At 36.4% G+C, this 19,271-nt stretch overlaps 2 protein-coding genes across 2 annotated transcripts; both read left to right on the top strand.

Annotated features, from left to right (window-relative positions):
* The first annotated feature begins 810 nt into the window (after window positions 1-810).
* On the top strand, window positions 811-3,631 carry LOC126881905 (uncharacterized). Its single transcript, XM_050646617.1, has 3 exons — window positions 811-1,018; window positions 1,326-3,312; window positions 3,374-3,631. The coding sequence occupies exons 2-3, from the start codon at window positions 1,329-1,331 to the stop codon at window positions 3,580-3,582; spliced, it is 2,193 nt and encodes a 730-aa protein (XP_050502574.1). The 5' UTR covers window positions 811-1,018; window positions 1,326-1,328; the 3' UTR covers window positions 3,583-3,631.
* Window positions 3,632-4,589: 958 nt separating this feature from the next.
* On the top strand, window positions 4,590-7,748 carry LOC114336043 (uncharacterized). The gene is made up of 3 exons (XM_028286349.2): window positions 4,590-4,920; window positions 4,981-5,145; window positions 6,682-7,748. Exons 1-3 carry the CDS (start codon window positions 4,781-4,783, stop codon window positions 7,250-7,252), a joined length of 876 nt encoding a protein of 291 aa, XP_028142150.2. The 5' UTR covers window positions 4,590-4,780; the 3' UTR covers window positions 7,253-7,748.
* Window positions 7,749-19,271: the final 11,523 nt, after the last annotated feature.

Below are 19,271 nucleotides of genomic sequence, written 5' to 3'. Positions count from 1 at the left end.
AATATTTCCACACATCAAGTTAAGAACAAGTAAAATTTTTAAAATTCTTTCCATCTTGCATCAGTAATGCTAGCAAAACTTCTTCAGTGCTAAATATATATGACGCTTTTGTAAATGTTGCTTAACCCAAATGCTTCTCGTTTTCTTAATTTTTAAATCTTTACTTTTCTCCTTTAAAATGTTAATATCACTAACGCGATAGCAGCTCGTTTCGTTCTTGAAGGAGCCAAAGTCTAAACTACTTGAATCCCTCGTATAGGGCTTTCCATTCAGGCATTTGTTCGAGTTTCTGTCACATGTCGTATAATCCGTGTATGTATATTAATAGTATACACAGTACACAGACTATACGATTATACAACATATGACGGAAGCTCGAAACAAATGACAATCGATGAAAAGCCCTATTCAATGAATTCTGTACAGTTGAGTCCGCGAGTCTTTACCCGTGCGTCATTAATACCTGGCGAAATAAAACACATACTTTTTATCTATAGTATTTTTACTACAAAAGCGATATTACGTAGGTCAAAATTTTTGACGTAAGAGAACTGTCAAAACATTAGAATGTGACTTTTCATTATTGCCATGTTTATAATAAACATGGCAATAATGAAAAGTCACATTCTAATGATTTGACAGTTCTCTTACGTCAATAATGAAATAATGAATGTTATAATAAACATGGCAATAATGAAAAGTCACATTCTAATGTTTTGACAGTTCTCTTACGTCAAAAATTTTGACCTACGTAATATCGCTTTTGTAGTAAAAATACTATAGGGTAACTGACCCAGTAATGGACACTGTACCAGTAATGGACACTAATTTGATAAATTACCAGAAAATAAGGAAAATGTCTTATGTAACCCCCACATCGGGCTAGCTAAATGTTCTCTGCAGTATTGGCCATCATATTTTCAATGATTAAATAGCTAACTTCACTCATCTGTCAAAAGTCAGATTAAAAATCAAATGAAGTTTGTGTGAGTCAGCTGATGTAAAGTGTTTATTTAAGGTACCGTTTTTTACAATTTACTTCATTAATTTAAGTTTTAATATTTTTTTGCAAATGGAACAGGCTTAGTTTTAATTGTTATTGATGATATTAACTGTAATTTTCGTCAAATTAGATATTTTTAATTATCTAGTTTGAAATTTAGGGGGGTGACCATTACTAATACACAATAAACCGAGAGGGCTAGTTTTGGACACCGGGGGTGTCCATTTATAAACAGTCAGTTTTTAGTAATGGACACACCTCAAATTTACTACTTACCAGCTACTATGTTTCACAGTTTAATAATTTGTGCAATAATTTTCAGCAAATGCCGAAAACTAAAAAAATTGGCACTCGCCAGTTTTTTTCATATAGCGAAGACGACTTGAAAAAAGCTATTGAAGCTGTAACACAAAATGGAATTAGTAGAAAAGCTGCAGCACGTCAGTTTAATGTTCCTCGAACCACACTGATCCGTAAATTATACTCGCCTGCTACTACTCCTCGGAAAATGGGTCCAGCAACAGAGCTTTCTGAAGCAGAAGAAAATGTTTTTGAAAACTGGGTACTAGCAATGGCTCGCAAGGGTTTTCCTATTCATAGACAAAACCTTATGTTATCAGTGAAAAAATTTCTTGAGGAAACTGGCCGAGAAACTAAATATTTATTAAATAAAACTCCTGGGCGTTCTTGGTTTCAAGGATTTTTAAAACGTCACCCTAAAATTAAAGAGAGATATCCTGAAGCTGTCAGCAAAGCTCGGGCAGCAGTAACACAAGACCGAATTGAAGCATGGTTTGATGAAATTCAACTTTTTTTAGAGGAAGATAGATATGATGAAATATTATTAGATCCAACTCGGGTATTCAATGCAGATGAGGCAGGATTTTGCCTATGTCCGAAGAGTGAAAAAGTTCTAGGCCCTGTAGGCTACAAAGAAGATTTTTATATTAGGGTATCATCGGAAAAAGAGCAGATAACCGTAATGGCCACTTTTTCAGCAGATGGCAAGCATGTTCCTCCAATGTTGATCTTTCCTTACAAGAGAATCCCAGAAGCTATAGCTAAATCAGTGCCAGAAAATTGGGGTCTTGGTAGATCTGATTCAGGGTGGATGACATCCCAAGTATTTTATGAATACATTTCGAACCATTTCCTGCCATATTTAAAATCCAACAATATCCAAAGGCCAGTAATTTTATTCGTCGATGGGCATCGATCACATTCAACAAAACATGTTAGCCAGCTATGCGATGATAATGGAATTATTTTGGTATCACTTTTTCCCAACACTACCCATATTATGCAACCAGCTGACGTATCTGTTTTTAAACCTCTTAAAGCTGGTTGGTCAGCAGAAGTGAGAAACTGGAAATTTCAAAACTTTCCAAAAGATGTGACACGTTCTACTTTTGGTACTATTTTAGAATCTGTTTTTAGTAAATATGCTTCTGAGGAAACAATTAAAAATGGATTTAGAAGAAGTGGGTTGTATCCCTTTAATAAAAATAATGTTGATTACACAAAATGCATACCAAACAGAATAGTTGCTGCACAGATTTCTGATAAAGAAACACCTAAAAATGCCTTAGATGTACTAGAAAATAAAATTGAAAAAAAATACCTTACAGAATTTATACAAACATATTCAAAAAGAGAAACCTGGTCTGGAGACATATCTTATTCAAAGCTTTATAGTGTCTGGGCCGAAATTAAAATGGATTATGAAAATGAAAATCCTCAACAGAAAGAAATACACCCCAAAAATATAAGTATTACGTCACCAGTCGCTGGACCATCGAGACGTCAATGGGAAACACCTCCCCAAAAATTGGAATATGAAAATCCTCAACAGAAAGAAATACACCCCAAAAATATAGGTATTACATCACCAGTCGCTGGACCATCGAGACGTCAATGGGAAACACCTCCCCAAAAAAACATTCGCTACTATGAAGAAAAAGAATCAGAAGGGTTTAAAATTCCAACTCCATTTAAAAAATGTTTAGTATTTCCTCAAACGCCTGATGGAACTTTAAAAACACCAAAACACAAAAGAAAAATATTTCCTGCAGTAGTTTCAAGTGCGAAATATCGAGAATTTTACGAGAATGAAGTAAAGAAGAAGAATGGTCCGAAAATAACAAAAAGAAAACAACAAAAAACAAATACAGTCAACGAAGAAAGCAGCTCTAATTCAGATATGGACGTTACTTATCTCGACGAAGATCTTGATCTTAGTGAAAATGAAAACATCATACTAAAGACAAATCAACATGTTATTGTCAAGTACATGGATACACATTATCCAGGTAAATGAAAAATAACTGTAAAATACCTTATAACTTACCTGTTTTTATTTCTTGCTTGTAGGAATAGTTCTGAAACATGATGAATTCGGGGCAGATATCCGAACTATGGTTAGTGCTGGCATAAATTCCTGGAAATGGCCAGTTAAAGAAGACGTATTATATTACTTTATTGAAGACATAGTTTTTAATATAAAAGAACCTGAAGTAAAGAACAATAGGGGTCATTTTAGTGTGCCTGAAATGGCAAAATATAATGGTGTCCATTACTAAGTCCATAATATGTCCATTACCCATGTTTTGTGACCATTACTAGCTCATGTGCTACCTTTTTTTTAATAAGAGATTTTCTAAAATTTGTTGTCCTCATTTTCAAAAATCCTCATAATATCCAGAAAGTACATAAAATAAGCTTTTAAATTCATTAGTGTCAAATATATTATATGAAGCTGTGCCTCAGTAAAACATTATTAAACTTAAAATTTGCTTAAGAGTGTCCATTACTGGGTCAGTTACCCTAGCATCATTCTCTTCCACGCATGAAACTCATGACAAACCAGCTGCCGTTTGTTATTAAGTAAAAACACATGTTATTTTTATGAACCATCTAGACTCAGTGCATTGAAAAGAGATAGGTACAAAAAAAGACGATTCGGCATGTTTTCATATTTTAAGCACAATTATTTGTTTGACGTTTCTGCTTTGTTTACTTTTGTGGCTGTCAGTCAGTTGCAATTTTTGCGGTTTTTGTCGAATTTTTGCGTTTTGAAGTTTCTTTATATTACACAAACAGTTGTTTTCACAACTAATTTTATATTGGGCTTTGAAATTTAAAGGTAAATAATTATATTTTGGCAATTAATATTTAAAACATACAAAGCTAACGTCATTCACACAGTAAAGAAATGATTGTGTTTAGATTTCCGTCAAAGTGAATAAAATCACAAAAATAAAATATGTTATTGAATTTTTTTATAAATTGTTTATTTATTTATTAATCAATAATAATAAAAGAATTTATTAAGCTACTTCAAATGTAGCTGTAATTCTGCACAAAAATTTTGAAGCAAAACTTAAATTTGACATTCTATATATTTGATAACGTCAAATTTTATAATAAAACTCGTAATCGGAACAGTAGCCACTTTCTGTCAGTTGTTGTTGCGTGAAATAAATTTCCGACTTATTTCGTATGCTTTAAATGATGACGCACGGGTAAAGACTCGCGGACTCAACTGTAAATTATAACGATCTCAGTTCTACTCGTAACTCCGATTCGGTTCTCGAATCCAGTAGTCGTAAATGTAAAACCGGCTTAAATATCCGCTGGGAGGTTTGACATCAATTGACATGGAGGGGATAAAATTTGGACAGTGCTGCTTGGCAAGGTGAAGTGGAGAAAATTTGATAAATTGGGGGACGGTTTTATATACATTATTTGCATTTACATCATTACAGTTTATTTTTTAAAATGCCTCATCACGGTTCCTGCGTCGTTTTTGACTGCCTACTTACGTGGAGAAATAGTGACGTAAAATTCTTGCGTTTTCCTACATCTAAAAGTAGGTCAGAACAAAGAGAAAAATGGATTAAAGCTGTACGGAGACAGAAGTAGGTTAACCTCACTTTTATCTATCTATAGATTATATTCATACATTGAACTTATTTTAGTTTAGATGGATCCAGCTGGACTCCAAGGCCTTCTGATAGAATATGCAGTACACACTTTATAGGAAATACAGTATCACTTCATCCACATGATCCCAATTATGTACCAACTATATTTCCAAATATTTACAAAGAAATGATAACTAATCCAATTACTGCTTTAAACAGGTAATGAAAATTTAATCTACTCATTATTAAATGAGTTTTTGGACATGTTGTAAATAGTGCACTGAACCTAACCTACATTTATGTGGCATCTGAATGTTATGTTTGTGCCTCAGTGTTGCCATACTTTTTTGTTTATTTCTTGTATAATTTCAATCAATGCCAATCAATGGTTAAAAATGTACTTATAGGAATGTAATAGAATAATTTTAAAATATAAAGATAGTTTATAGTCTGAACAAATTATAGAAAAAAGGTTTTTTGAGAAAACTTGTTTAGCAGTTTTTTTAGCTGTGGCAAGATTTAAAATGCCTCTTTTGAGCTTTTTGTATTAAAAAACTTAATTGAAAAATCCACAAGGAAAAAGTTTTCCTGTAGTTGGCTGTATACCATTTACAAAAAACGACTAAAATCCTTTATAAAAGGTATATTTGTTAAAATCCCTAAAGGGCTACGTCACAGAACTAGTTTTCGATCGGATGACCGATCATCATCAGTGCTTACGTGATTCTAACATGCTAGCCACCAAAATACAAAAATATATCTGGACCTCGGAGGTAAACTACACTATGTCGACATGGTGTTATTTTGAACAAGTTCCTTTAATCTACTTATTTTATTAGTTGAATTATGCAATTTGGTTATATATTATCATTAAAATATGGCCATATTGTCTTTTAACCAATTATGGGATATATCAGATTTTTATTAACATCCTAAGTGCTCTAAACTTTGTTGCAAACACACACTAAACACAGTTGCTCGAAATGACATAGTGTAGTTTACCTTTGAGGTCCAGATATGGGTAAAAACCCTTTAAAATTGATCCGTCATGGAAACATAGATAAAATATGTGAACTTAAACAGGGATGTACAAAATATCCCATGTATTATGCTCCAGGATTTATTTGAGCCCAAAATTGACTTGTTCACATGTTGACTATATGATGGCAAGTGCAACGGTGTAACCAGGATGGCCCTAAGGGGGGTTACAACTACTGGAAGGTCTCTAGCGGGTATGGTGTGAAGCATATAGAGCTCAAAAGTACATCCCAATGGGGGGGGGGTTATAACCCTCTAACCCCCCTGGTTACGCCTATGGGCAAGTGACTTGCCCTTCCTGTTTCAAAACTATTTTTTAAATGAAATGATACATGTCAAGCTCGGATCCAATGCCAAAATACCAACGAACTGTCAACACTGATGGAATGGCCCCGTCCCATTCCAACAGTGAAGCGAGATTGGCGCCAACATACAAGAGAGTAAGAGAGAGGTTCTAGAGAGACAGAGAATTTGTCAGGTAAAATTTGCTACAACTACAACGTACCTGACTAGCTTGTTTACGAAAGATGGCGATTATCTTCCCTCCTTTACCTGATTATCTTCTATCTCATCCTGGCGCCATTAAATTCGCTTCATAGCGATTCCATCAGTGTTGACAGTTCATTGCAAAATACGCACATAAATATTAGGTTTATATTCAGTACACTATAATGTACATGTTCGAGTTTTTTATTATTTTGAATATTTCAATTGTAGGTTTAATCGTGTGCATGGGCACAGTGTTAAAAAAGTTATTGGAATGAACTCTTTGAACAAATCCACAGAAATTACCACACAAACAAATATCGAACTTAACTCACAGCAGCTACACGAAGAATATCAAATTGAAGAAGATGAAGATCAAAAAGGTCGTGCTAAAAAAGTTATTGGAATGAACTCTTCGAACAATTCCACAGAAATTACCACACAAACAAATATTGAAATTGACTCACAGCAGCTACACGAAGAATATCAAATTGAAGAAGATGAAGATCAAAAAGATCATAATTTACTTGAACTTGTAAACACAAATAGTAATGAAAGTGATTACAATAAACTCGTTACATTGTTTGATAAAACTGTTGATGCAGCCTGTCAAGTTTATATCTGGAATGAGAACAAACCATATCCACATGATAATACGTTTGTTTGTAATCGGTACATTTACCAATCTTCTTCTTCATCGGATGCGGAAATTCAAACTGATCTTTGTGGATCAAATGAAGTAATACTTGAGGGGATTAAAATAGAAATGGTAGAAGATAGAAGTGCTATTTTCAACATTTGAAGATGTAGAAAATAGAAGTGCTATTTTCATTTAAAGATAAATGCGTTATCCTGTTATAGTTAATTCTGTTACTTTCTGTATTCATGTTTATAACCAATAGAACAATCACATTGAAACCATTTTTACAAGGCAAAATACAACCTATGAAACACAAAGTAAATGGGAAATTAATTAAGAATAGAAAGGGTATATGTTCACTTGTACCCTTTCCATCCTAAAGAGACCTGCACTTCAATAAAATATTGTTTCTAGTTTACAAATATATACATGCATATCTCGTTTTTGAAGAAAAGTGTATTTGTACCCTTCCTATCCTAAGTCCCACTCAATTCATAGTGAAAAAAGTGAACAAAAAATGTTTTTAAAGTTATGTTAAAGTTTTTGTTGATGCATCATAATGAATACAGATGATACAAACACCAACGACTGCTTCTTTATTTAGAGGATTTTCATCAACTAAAAGTGATGGTGATGATCAATATTCTTGCAGGAATAATATTTGAAAACTTTAATCTAGGTATTGTTAAAAAGGTAAATATAGGTATTACCAAAAATGAAGTGTCATAAAGTTATTTTGAAAAATAGGCTTTAATAGATATAAATGTGTTAGGTATTCCAAATATTATTGTTTAAAATTTAAAGTGGGGTTTAAGACCAGACCTGTAAATTTGATTTATACTATGGTGGTCAAAAGTGCATCAAAAAAGTGCCATTATCAAATTAAGCAAGGTGCAAAGACTTGCTTGCCTCACAATCACAGGGGATGTTAAGGGCACACCAACGGCAGCTATGGAGGCACTACTGGATTTGCCTGCTTTATATATAATTATAAGAGGTGAGGCGAGGATGGGATATTATAAACTGCGAGAAAACCTGAGCAAAGTACTGGTTAAATCAGGACATAGTATAATAAATGAAACTAGCGATGCTGAATGGAGGTTGCCAGGAGGATATCTGACCATATGTCATCCAGATACAAGCCTGAAGTACCTTTCAAGTGGACATTTGCCCACGAGAGGGATGGGACATGCAGAGATACACCTGATATACGGACAGGTCTAAAACTGCATAAGGGTCGGGAGTAGGAATATTCGGTAGTGGTGGAAATTTCAACATTTCTATTCCACTAGGAGAATATACCTCTGTATTTCAGGCAGAGATTTTTGCAATGTTGCAGTGTGCAAGATAAGATAACTTGAGGGCCCTCGAACTGAAGCTGACTAAGCAGCCTTTGGGGCTCTCATAAGCCCTAAGGTGAACTCTATGCTAGTGTGGAAATGTCGACACAATCTCATCAGACCGGCGCAATATAACTGATATGAGTTCCATGAAAGAGCTAATGCCCTTGTCAGGAGAGCATCAGCTACAAAATACTTAGGTCCAGGAGCCGGTCGTGAGAGTGCCAAAAAGCATAATCCGCTAACAGAAGAAAGCCTGGATGCGAAGCCAACACAACTCACACTGGGACAGTGTACCCGGTCAAACACATGACAAGATATATATCGGAGGAACATGTGCTAGTAAGGTTGAATTGCTGCTGAAAACAAGCAGGAATCAGCTCAGAATCACCATGCATACAATAGGGCTGTTTCATGAAGACTTGAACTGCAGGCTGTATAGCAGAGAACCTGATGGCTCCTCTACATAATCGGAGATTACAGACGATCAAGCGCGAGCACGATTGTGTAGAGGGCACACTCGGCTATAGTTGCCCATGATCGCCTATGACTGTAGACGATCCGTGATTTTGCGGTTTTTTGGAGACGCTTCAAAGTGAATCGTCGAGTAATAAATAATAAGTTAATGAGTAGTAAGTAATAGTTGCGTTGACATGCCCACGCGATCGCCGATCATTCATTTCCCGTCAGAAAATATTGTGCTTAGGTTAAAAAAGGTGTAATTTTTTATACTAAAAAGTTGATGCAACCCCCGTACCGAAAAATCTCAATGCGATTGCAAGTCGTATTTTAACTGGTATGGACTTTCTGAAAGTAGTGTCTTGTTTTGCTACTAATGGGGATATTTTTCATACCAAACACCTAATTGAAATCGCTCGGTGACATACGTATAAAGTTTTCGAATTCTCGAGAAGGTTAACCAATAATTCAGCAAGCAGATTCTCCATAATTTTTTTGGAAAAAAGTATATCTAAGTGCACAGCGATGAGTGAAAAATATGTTTATCGAATTGCGAAGTTTGATGTATCTAAACTCATTTGATTTTATCTCGAACAAGCCTGTCTTAAAGGTAGTTGTCAAAGACCACTCTTCTTTTCCTCCATTTTTTTACAACTTTTCGTTGGGCCATATTGACATAATGGTTGTATACCGCTATTAAATAAACTGTTGCAGTAGCAACACACTGCAAGTCCATCTTGATGGTTGTTGTTCAACATGCTACGGACGATTATATGGACACTTGCACGATGATTGTGTCGATCATAGACAATCATATGATCGGCGATAATGAAGAGCAGCTCACGTTGGGCGCCATTTATGTAACGTGCCCCAAAAAGAGGGTGTTATTTGCATAACATGAAAAGGGAATTGAAATTTGACAAGATGTTAATATTTCATATAAGGGGATGTTACACAACAAAATTCAAGGCCACGGTCGCTCAGTCTCAGAGATTTAAGGTGGGATTCTTAAGGGGTGTTAATAGTATACTCTTATTAGCTTAGAAAAATTTAAAAAGATAGAAACATCGAAATAAGGATGTAAAATAAAAAAAATAAAATATTGGGCGCCACTGGTTACCTACCTTAAGGAACCAAAATTTCACAAAATGGAAATATTAAAAGAAAAATAGATCGCTACATCAAAATAAAACAAAAACATAGTCACACAGAAAATATACATAATATACAAAATATTATAACGTAACTTACCTTAACGACTCTATACTATATTCTATACTCAGCCAGTTTCTTTATTGTTCTTACGATTCAAGAGAGAAGGAAAGAAATAATAAATTTATATTTTGCAAATCAAACATTATTTATTAGAAAATGAAAAAAAATGAATTTCTGATCTCTCGGTATTACAGATAGAGATGGAGATTACAAAAAAATAAAATAGAAAGTTTACAAAATATACCTTGTTTATCAGTCCTGTTCTTCTTGGTGTGGTTGTAAGTCCAAGACGCTATTTCACTACGCGAAAGTCACTTCACAATGTTAATAGCTACAGCAACAGTACATAAGGTTATCCATAGTTTATAGAAAAATTCAGCTTTGTATGCATTCTCAAAAACAAATGAGTTCTACTCGAAGAAAATTATTAAAGGTGATTTGTTTTATAGTTCATTGAACGGGCTTAAAATTACTCAAATCAAAGCAAACTTCGCTTTAACTAGGGTGTTGGAACACAAAAAGAAAACTTATTCTGCATAATTCCTGGATCTGACTACATAAAAAAAGGAATACCAAAAATGGTATTTATAAATTATCGACAATTCGCTTGACAGCAACGAGAATTGCCGGAGTTCCATTGTAATCACACCACACTGCATCGCCGCGCTGAGTTCTCAGCCGGCCTAAGAACTGGTAACTACATTTTAACGTCACTGCAACTCCAAACTAGACTTTTAACTCAACTTTTCAGGTACCGCTGCAAGCAACGGACCCTCCCAGGCTAACTCAACTTGAAACTAAACTTGACTTGATGAAAGACCTAACAGAACTGATCTCCTCCTCTCCTAATTTCGGACAAGATGTCTTTCTCTCGCCTGAATTCACCTCCCATTCTGACAGCCATCACTTACTTTGCCCAATAATGATCATTCAAAACATTTCCCTACCAATCGGGTAGCGAGAGAATCATGATCAGGACATCCTACAAATGCCATGATTCTTCCTTTCGACCAATACAAAAACGCCTATCCTTGCAATAACAAATCTATGAGTTTTCACGAAATCCGCCGACTCGTAATCTCACGGCTAGTTTTGAGAACTCAATACTTGAGGGTTTTATCAATATTATCGACTTATTTATGTCGACATTTCCTGTTCCAATACAAACAGTCTACAGACTTCTGTCTGAGAAAGCCATAAAAGCTCTGTATACTCTAGCCGACAACAACAGCACGTGTTCTTTTCTAGGTACTTGAATGTCGACGAAAATTATTAAGTCTTCACTTAGCGTGAGACTTATTAAAAACTATTTCGTGTGCAAACTGCGTCTTACTTTTACCCATCACGACAGCGTCGGACTTGGTAATATTTAGACGGTAAATTTGAGACTGTTTCAAACGGTCAACCACATATTGCATGACTGCGAGGCATTAGAGTGCAGGCGGCAAATACTTTTTGGAGACAACGAAGTGACTCAAAATATACATGACACCCAGCCACTCGACCTGTCTAAACCTATAATGAACGTATATTTACATTTGTTTCAAGGTTAATAAATAGTATAGCTTAAAAAAATGATTTCTTTAGGTGGCTCCAATTCCCCGCATCACCTGAACCTAATGATGTTATCGCGATCTTGAGAAACATATGTCTATGGAGCGTTTCACGTTTAGAATAGAACATTGCGGATATAGCCCCATTGTAACAAGAATTATACTTGGCAACCCTGCCGACCGAGTGACAGAGGTTCTCCCGACGGCTGACAGCTGAGATGGCGCCGATGGCGGTGACTGCTCGAAGAGTGCATGATTGTACTCCAAGCCATTGAACTATTAGTTTTAATAATGTAGTTTGTTTCTATTTCTTTCGGTGATTATACCGCTCACAGTAAAGTTTGTGCTTATTATTATTCAACCCCGATGTGTAGGTGCTTCCCATTATTTACAGCTGAAGTTCGAGTACGAGCAAAACCCCTATAATATATCCTAACTCTCACACCCTAAACCCTCATCCCCTTATATTGGCGTCCCAACTTTGTGGCTAGGAATTATAGACATTGTTTCGTAAGTGTTAAAGTGCTTTTTAATACCAGAATTTCGCTGTAAGTAGTATTTTAAAATCAATAACCCTACTTTTTCATATCGTGGCGTGGCATGTATTTTGCGCCGATTTTCATGTTTCACCGGTATATATCGATTTTGCATGCACGATCTGAGTACGGGGAATCGATTTCGTATTTCGATTATTCGAATTGATGTTCGCTTACTTGTCGTTCTGCGCGGTGTTGCCTATGTCTAACACTGTTTCGTAGCTCTTCAAATTTTTTCAACATTTTGTTGCCAAATTTAAAATTTTACCGAATTTGCTCGGATTTTAAATTAAAATATAATTATATAACTTTTTTCAATAAAATAACTTTATTGCATATAATTATATACCTTTTTCAATAAAATAACTTTATTGCATATAATTGTATAACTTTTCAATAAAATAACTTTATTGCATATAATTATATAACTTTTCAATAAAATAACTTTATTGCATATAATTATATACTTTTTCAATAAAATAACTTTATTGCATGTAATTATATTACGATTTCTCAATAAAATAACTTTTATTGCATATACATATAACTATCTAATTTTTACAATAAAATCACTTTTATTGCCTGTGTCTGTTACATATTTAGTAATATTTGGTTATCTGCTATACTTTGTAAAATGTCAAAAGGTAATTCAAAAAATCCTACAGCAGGGGAATGTTCTGCTCCCGCTATGGTAACAATGTCACAAGATCAATTTGATTCATTACTTTCGGTACTTGCTAATTCTAACAAACAAGTATCTGAAGATATTCTGGTACAAATCAGAGACCTTAATAGAACTCCTACACATACGTTAGGAGGAAACTTCGTTAAATGTACTGCTCGCTTTGATGGTACTGTTAACGCTGATGTTGAAGCTTTTCTCGACAATGTGATCACTTTTAAGGACTGTTCCCAAATAAGTGATGAAAATGCTCTTCGTGGTTTATCCATGCTTCTTAATGCTAGTGCTGCTACATGGTGGCAAGGTGTCAAAAATACCATTCTCACATGGGAAGACGCTGTACAAGCCTTGAGAGATGCCTATTCGAGAAAACTTCCTTCTCATTTAATATTTCGAGAATTATTCTCGCGTGAACAAAATTCTAAGGAACCTACCGAACTGTTTGTTTCTCGTATTCGAGCTTTGCTCGCACAATTACCTTATACCCTAACCGAAGAGGTTCAGTTGGATATGGTTTATGGCTTAATGGCGCGTAAAATACGAAAAAGGTTACCAAGGAATAAATTTCGAGACTTTAAGGAACTTTTAAGGGAATCTCGAGAAATCGAAGCATCCTTAAAGGAAGGTTTAGTTGCTACCGACTCTAATCAACGACAAAAACCTCAATCGAATGAAGAAAAGGATTCTGTCAAACCAAAATTCAGACCAAAGTGTACCTTTTGTAAAATTTTTGGCCATACTCAGCCAGAATGCAGAAAATTTAAGCAATCTAATTCTAATGATTCAGTTAGCACCTCTGTACCTCCTAGTCGTCCAAATACGAATCCTAGCACTTCAAATACACCTTCTCAACGTTCTTTCAGTGTAGTTTGTTACGGTTGCAATACTCCTGGTTATGTTCGCACAAATTGTCCTAACTGTAAAATTTCTGTTAATCCTATTACCACAGAAGCAGCTTCTTCTGTAGAGCTTCTTTTAGCAGAAACTAACAATTTGAATAATCGTCCCCTCTTACCAATAAGTGTCTTATGTTTGAGTGGTTGCGCATATGTTGATACTGGAGCTAAATGTACTATAGCTGGAATTAGACTATACAATCATTTTTTAAACAAAGGTCTACACTATATTTCCAAGGAAATGAGGTTAGTGCTTGCTGACGGTATAAGCCGCACGGTAACAGCTCGTATTTTTGAGTGTTTGGTTCTCCTATTAGATAGATCCATACCTACAACTTTTGTGGCATTTCCTGAACACACATCAGCTAAAACTCTTCTTGGCATAGACTTCTTAAAAAATGCTGATATTATTATTAATATCTCTCAAATGAAATTCTCATTTGCTGATTCTCCTGATATTCAACATAAACTATTACGGGAACCTAACTCCTGCAATGCTTCAATTAATCTTCTTGAACTTACTCTACGACAGGACGAAGCTTCACAGTTAAATACTTCTGAGCGTAGTACTTTACAGTGCTTGATAAATCAGTACGGTGACGTTTTTATGGAACATAATGAACCTACACCATTTGCTGAGCATTGTATTAATTTAACCAGTGATATTCCAATCGCTGTGCCCCCTTATAGGACAACACCTCAGAAAGCAGAGATACTCAAAAATGAAATCCATCATTTATTGGAAATGGAAATCATTGATGAAAGCGACTCGGCTTATGCTGCACCAACTGTACTCGTTCCTAAAAAAGACGGTACCTTTCGCATGTGCGTTGATTACAGACGCCTCAACGAAATAACTGTACCAGATAGATATCCTCTACCGAGGATGGACGATCTGTTGCATGCCACCACACAGACACTATTTATGACAACACTAGATCTGAAAAGTGGCTACCATCAAATAAGTGTTCGTCCATCAGATCGAGATAAAACTTCTTTTATTACCCCTTTTGGTATTTTTAGATTTAATCGTATGCCTTTTGGTCTACGAAACGCGCCTGCTACTTTTCAAAGGCTTATTGACCGTTTTCGTAGCGGATTACCAAGTATTACTATTTTGGCATATTTAGATGATATTATTATTTTATCTAGCTCATTTGAAGATCATATCAATGATCTAGCTAGTGTGTTTCAGAGATTACAAGTATTCAAACTGTGTGTAAATAGAGCAAAATGTACTTTTGTGCGCTCTTCAGTAAAGTATTTAGGGCACCTTCTTATGCCCAATGGGATCGCTCCTGATCCAGGGAAGATATCAGCAATTGCTGAAATGCCTATTCCACGCAATGCTAAACATGTTTTGTCATTTTTGCAAACTTGTAGTTGGTTTCGACGTTTTGTGCCAAACTTCGCAGGTATATCCAAACCTCTTTCGGATCTAACTAAGAAGAATGTAGCATTTGTTTGGGGACCGGCACAAAACCAGGCCTATGAAACTCTTAAGAGATTGCTTACGCAAGCTCCCATTCTGCAGCAAGCAACTTTTACAGATACTTTTGTAATTAAAACAGACGCAAGTTCATATGCACTTGGCGCATGTCTCCTCCAGGGGGAGGAAGAAAATGAAAAGCCGATAGAGTATGCAAGTCGCTTACTCACAGCGGCTGAACGTAACTATAGTACGACAGAGCGAGAAGCTTTAGCTATAGTATATGCAATTAATAAATTCCGGGGTTACATAGAAAGTTCGCCTATTATTGTCAAAACAGATCATCAACCGCTAAAATGGTTGATGTCACTAAAATCTCCTACTGGCCGTCTTGCTAGATGGGCATTAGAAGTGCAAAGTTACGACTTACGAATCGAATATGTTCCTGGACGGACGAATCGAATCGCCGATATGTTATCAAGGCCTATCTGTGGTCCAGACACGAAAGATATTTGTGACCTCTGTACTATCGCAATGGATGTACCAACGATAAACAATAAAAAACTTAGAGAGGAACAGTTGACTGATTCACAGCTTAAAATAATTATTGATTGCCTTGAATCTGAAGAACCTGAATTAGTAGACATCAACCGATATACTGATCGCGGATATGTCATGAATCAAGGAGTCTTGTATCGGTATAATCAGGACCTTGAATGTGAGGATGCTCAGTTAGTAGTGCCTCAAAATAAAGTAGCTGAGGTTTTGAAAGAGTGCCATGACATGCCCATTGCAGGACATTATGGTGTCGAAAAGACAATCCAAAGAATTGCTCTTCGTTATTACTGGCCTACCATTAGGCGAGATGTTGTAAAGCATATAAAGAAATGCATCGACTGCCAAAGGTATAAACCTTTGAATCTAAAACCAGCAGGTCTAATTCAAACACCTGTGTTGGCACAACGCTTTGAATGCGTTGCAATTGATTTAGTGGGTCCACTACCTGTGACTGAAAAGGGAAACCGATGGATTTTTGCAGTGGAAGATACTTCCACGAAATGGATAGAAATATTCCCGTTAAAACAAGCTACTGCGGAGGAGTGCACAAAAGTACTAATAAGTGAAATTTGTTTACGATACGGCACCCCTCGTAGAATAATAAGTGACAACGGACCCCAATTCGTTAGTAAAATAATGCAGCAGTTTACATACTGCCTAGGTATTCAGCAATCACTCATTCCTGTTTATCACCCTGCCTCAAATCCGGAGGAACGTAAAAATCGAGATCTTAAGATTCAGATTTCCATTTTAGTTCAACGGGACCATACTAAATGGGATGAAGTGCTACCCAGTATACGTTTTTCTATGAATACCGTACCAAATTTAGCTACCGGTTATTCCCCGGCCTATTTGAACTTTGCGCGTGAGCTACGTACGCCCACAGATGTGCATAAAGACTTACGAGCTATTATCGCGAGTGAAACGGTTATTCCTGAGATAACACCTTACTTGCCCAGGCATACTGACATTTTATTAAGTGCGCGAGAAAATAATGAGTTACGCCAAGACTCTTCGAAATTGTATGCAGATAAACATTTTCGCGAAACCGTTGTGTTTAACAAGGGACAGAAAATTCTAGTAAAGACTCACATCCTTAGTAAAAGTGATGCAGGACTGTCTTCTAAATTTGCGCCTCGTCGCGATGGCCCATACCTTATCCTTAACCAACTTTCTCCCACCTCGTACGAGTTAGCAACTCTAACGCACCCAGATGTATCGATCGGAAAATACCACGTGTCTGCTCTCCATCCTTTTGTGGAAGATGATTCCGATTCGCCTGTAACTCCTCTACATGAGTTACGTAGTAGAGGTCGACCTTCAACCACGTTGCAGAAAGATGTCGCAGCCAAAAGCAGAGGGGCTATCCCTAAACGACATCCTAAGACAACGCAGCAATCTACAGGTTCTGGTCTACCTGTAATCACAACCAGCGACTCCAGTAGTACCTCGTTGCCTACGCAGATTGATTGTTCCATACAGAGACCCAGACGTTCCAAGCGCCCTCCTAAGCGCTATCAAGATGCTCATGTATGATGCCCGAGGCCTGTTCCAAGCCCTCGCTAACAACCAGTTATTCCGTTTTGTATCAGCCATACTCTACGTCTGATCCAAAGGGGGAGGATGTAACAAGAATTATACTTGGCAACCCTGCCGACCGAGTGACAGAGGTTCTCCCGACGGCTGACAGCTGAGATGGCGGTGACTGCTCGAAGAGTGCATGATTGTACTCCAAGCCATTGAACTATTTTCTATTTCTTTCGGTGATTATACCGCTCACAGTAAAGTTTGTGCTTATTATTATTCAACCCCGATGTGTAGGTGCTTCCCATTATTTACAGCTGAAGTTCGAGTACGAGCAAAACCCCTATAATATATCCTAACTCTCACACCCTAAACCCTCATCCCCTTATACCATGTATTTCTTATGAGCAATAGCAGCGCGGTGATGCCACGCCGTACTGACTAGAATGAATCGTATATCATCGGCAGTCGAGTATCCACCCGTACGCGAGAGAGCGTAGGAGATAGAAATAAAACTTTAAAAGTATACATTATTTATTTTTTGGAACCAAAGTATATAAGCAACAGAAAACACATGTTCAATACAAGATTTAATTTTCGATTTTGTTAATATACATACAACAAAGAACTAAGAATGAGCAACAGACTTCTTTTGATAATAAAAAACAATGACTTTTGCACAGTCCAATAAACAACATACGAAAATCGTCAGTCTCTATACAAATATGAAATTTTACGTTGGGGTTTATATTAACATTAATTTATGATTATTTTCTTTGAAATTTTGATGAACTTTCCTAAAATCTATGTTTTAACAGTGGCAAACTTTGAGAAAAATGTGAAAGTTGATTAAAGGCTGATTTATCTTACACCGGGACGTGGACGACACGGCGCGTAGAACAATAGAAAGCGCACGTCCTCGGCACTTCCCAGTGTTGCCCCGTTCCGTTGTAGAATAAACTAGCCGATGCTTTTCATATCAGACGATTCTTTAACGTGCCCCGTGCCGTCCACGTCCCCGTCGTATCATAAATCCGGCTTAAAAGTTACCATAATTCAGGTGTGATTGTCTATATCAAACCGATTATGTATTAGATACACTAAGGAATGTCAAGCATTATTGAGGCAATGTCTAAGAATTTTTGGCTTCATGATATTCGTGAACATTGTAACACTTTTGTAAAGATTTTTTGTTTTGTCAGCTTATTACTTTAGTCATCGTCATCATCATCATCAATGGTGCTACAGCCCTATGAAAGAGCCTCGACCTTCCCAAGTCTATTACGCCAGTCAGTCCTATCCATTGCCAACCGTTGCCAGTTTGCTGCGCCTATTTTTCTCCCATCCTCATCTACACCATCCTTCCATCTGAGTTTTGGCCTACCCCTATTTCTACTTCCCACAGGTTGTGACATAAGGATTCTTCTAGGTGGGTTGTTATGCTGTGATCTTGCTAGATGTCCTGCCCATCTTAGTCTCCCTATTCTTATAAGAGATACTACGTCTTTACCAACAAATATATGTTTATATCTGTGGTATACCTCGTAGTTCTACCTCCTCCTCCAAATACCATTTTCACAGATGCCACCGAATATTCCTCTCAGGATCCTTCGTTCAAATATAAGCAGAAGGTTTTCATCTGCCTTGGAGATGGTCCATGTCTCCGATCCATATGTCAACACTGGTTGTATAAGGGTTTTGTATTTGTATTTTTGTTTTTTGACTTAAGTTTGTATGTGAATTTGTCCACCACTTCAAAGGTAGAGTTATCAACAGTGAATTGGTGACCGATGTTTCTGGCTTTATTGTTGGGTGTCGATGCCAACATCTTAGTTTTCTCCTCGTTTACTTTCAGGCCCATATTTTTTGAGGAATTTGAGAAGGTGGTATCGTCATCATCATTGGCTCTATAACCCCTGGTGGATCTTGACCTGTTCTAGAATCAGCTTCCATTCCTTCCTACCATTCGCCTTTGATTTCCAATTTTGT

The sequence above is a fragment of the Diabrotica virgifera genome, chromosome 3 (genome assembly GCF_917563875.1).
Source record: "Diabrotica virgifera virgifera chromosome 3, PGI_DIABVI_V3a".
NCBI lineage: Eukaryota > Metazoa > Arthropoda > Insecta > Coleoptera > Chrysomelidae > Diabrotica > Diabrotica virgifera.
Note: the sequence above shows the minus strand (reverse complement) of the source record. Positions and strands in the feature narration are given on the sequence as shown.

Bases quoted from the DNA above. Each gene is read 5' to 3' on its own strand.
- LOC126881905 (XM_050646617.1), top strand. From the start codon at position 1,329: ATGCCGAAAACTAAAAAAATTGGCACTCGCCAGTTTTTTTCATATAGC. The intron at 3,313-3,373 runs GTAAATGAAAAA...TCTTGCTTGTAG, and splicing joins CATGGATACACATTATCCAG to GAATAGTTCTGAAACATGAT.
- LOC114336043 (XM_028286349.2), top strand. From the start codon at position 4,781: ATGCCTCATCACGGTTCCTGCGTCGTTTTTGACTGCCTACTTACGTGG. The intron at 4,921-4,980 runs GTAGGTTAACCT...AACTTATTTTAG, and splicing joins AAAGCTGTACGGAGACAGAA to TTTAGATGGATCCAGCTGGA. The intron at 5,146-6,681 runs GTAATGAAAATT...TTTCAATTGTAG, and splicing joins CCAATTACTGCTTTAAACAG to GTTTAATCGTGTGCATGGGC.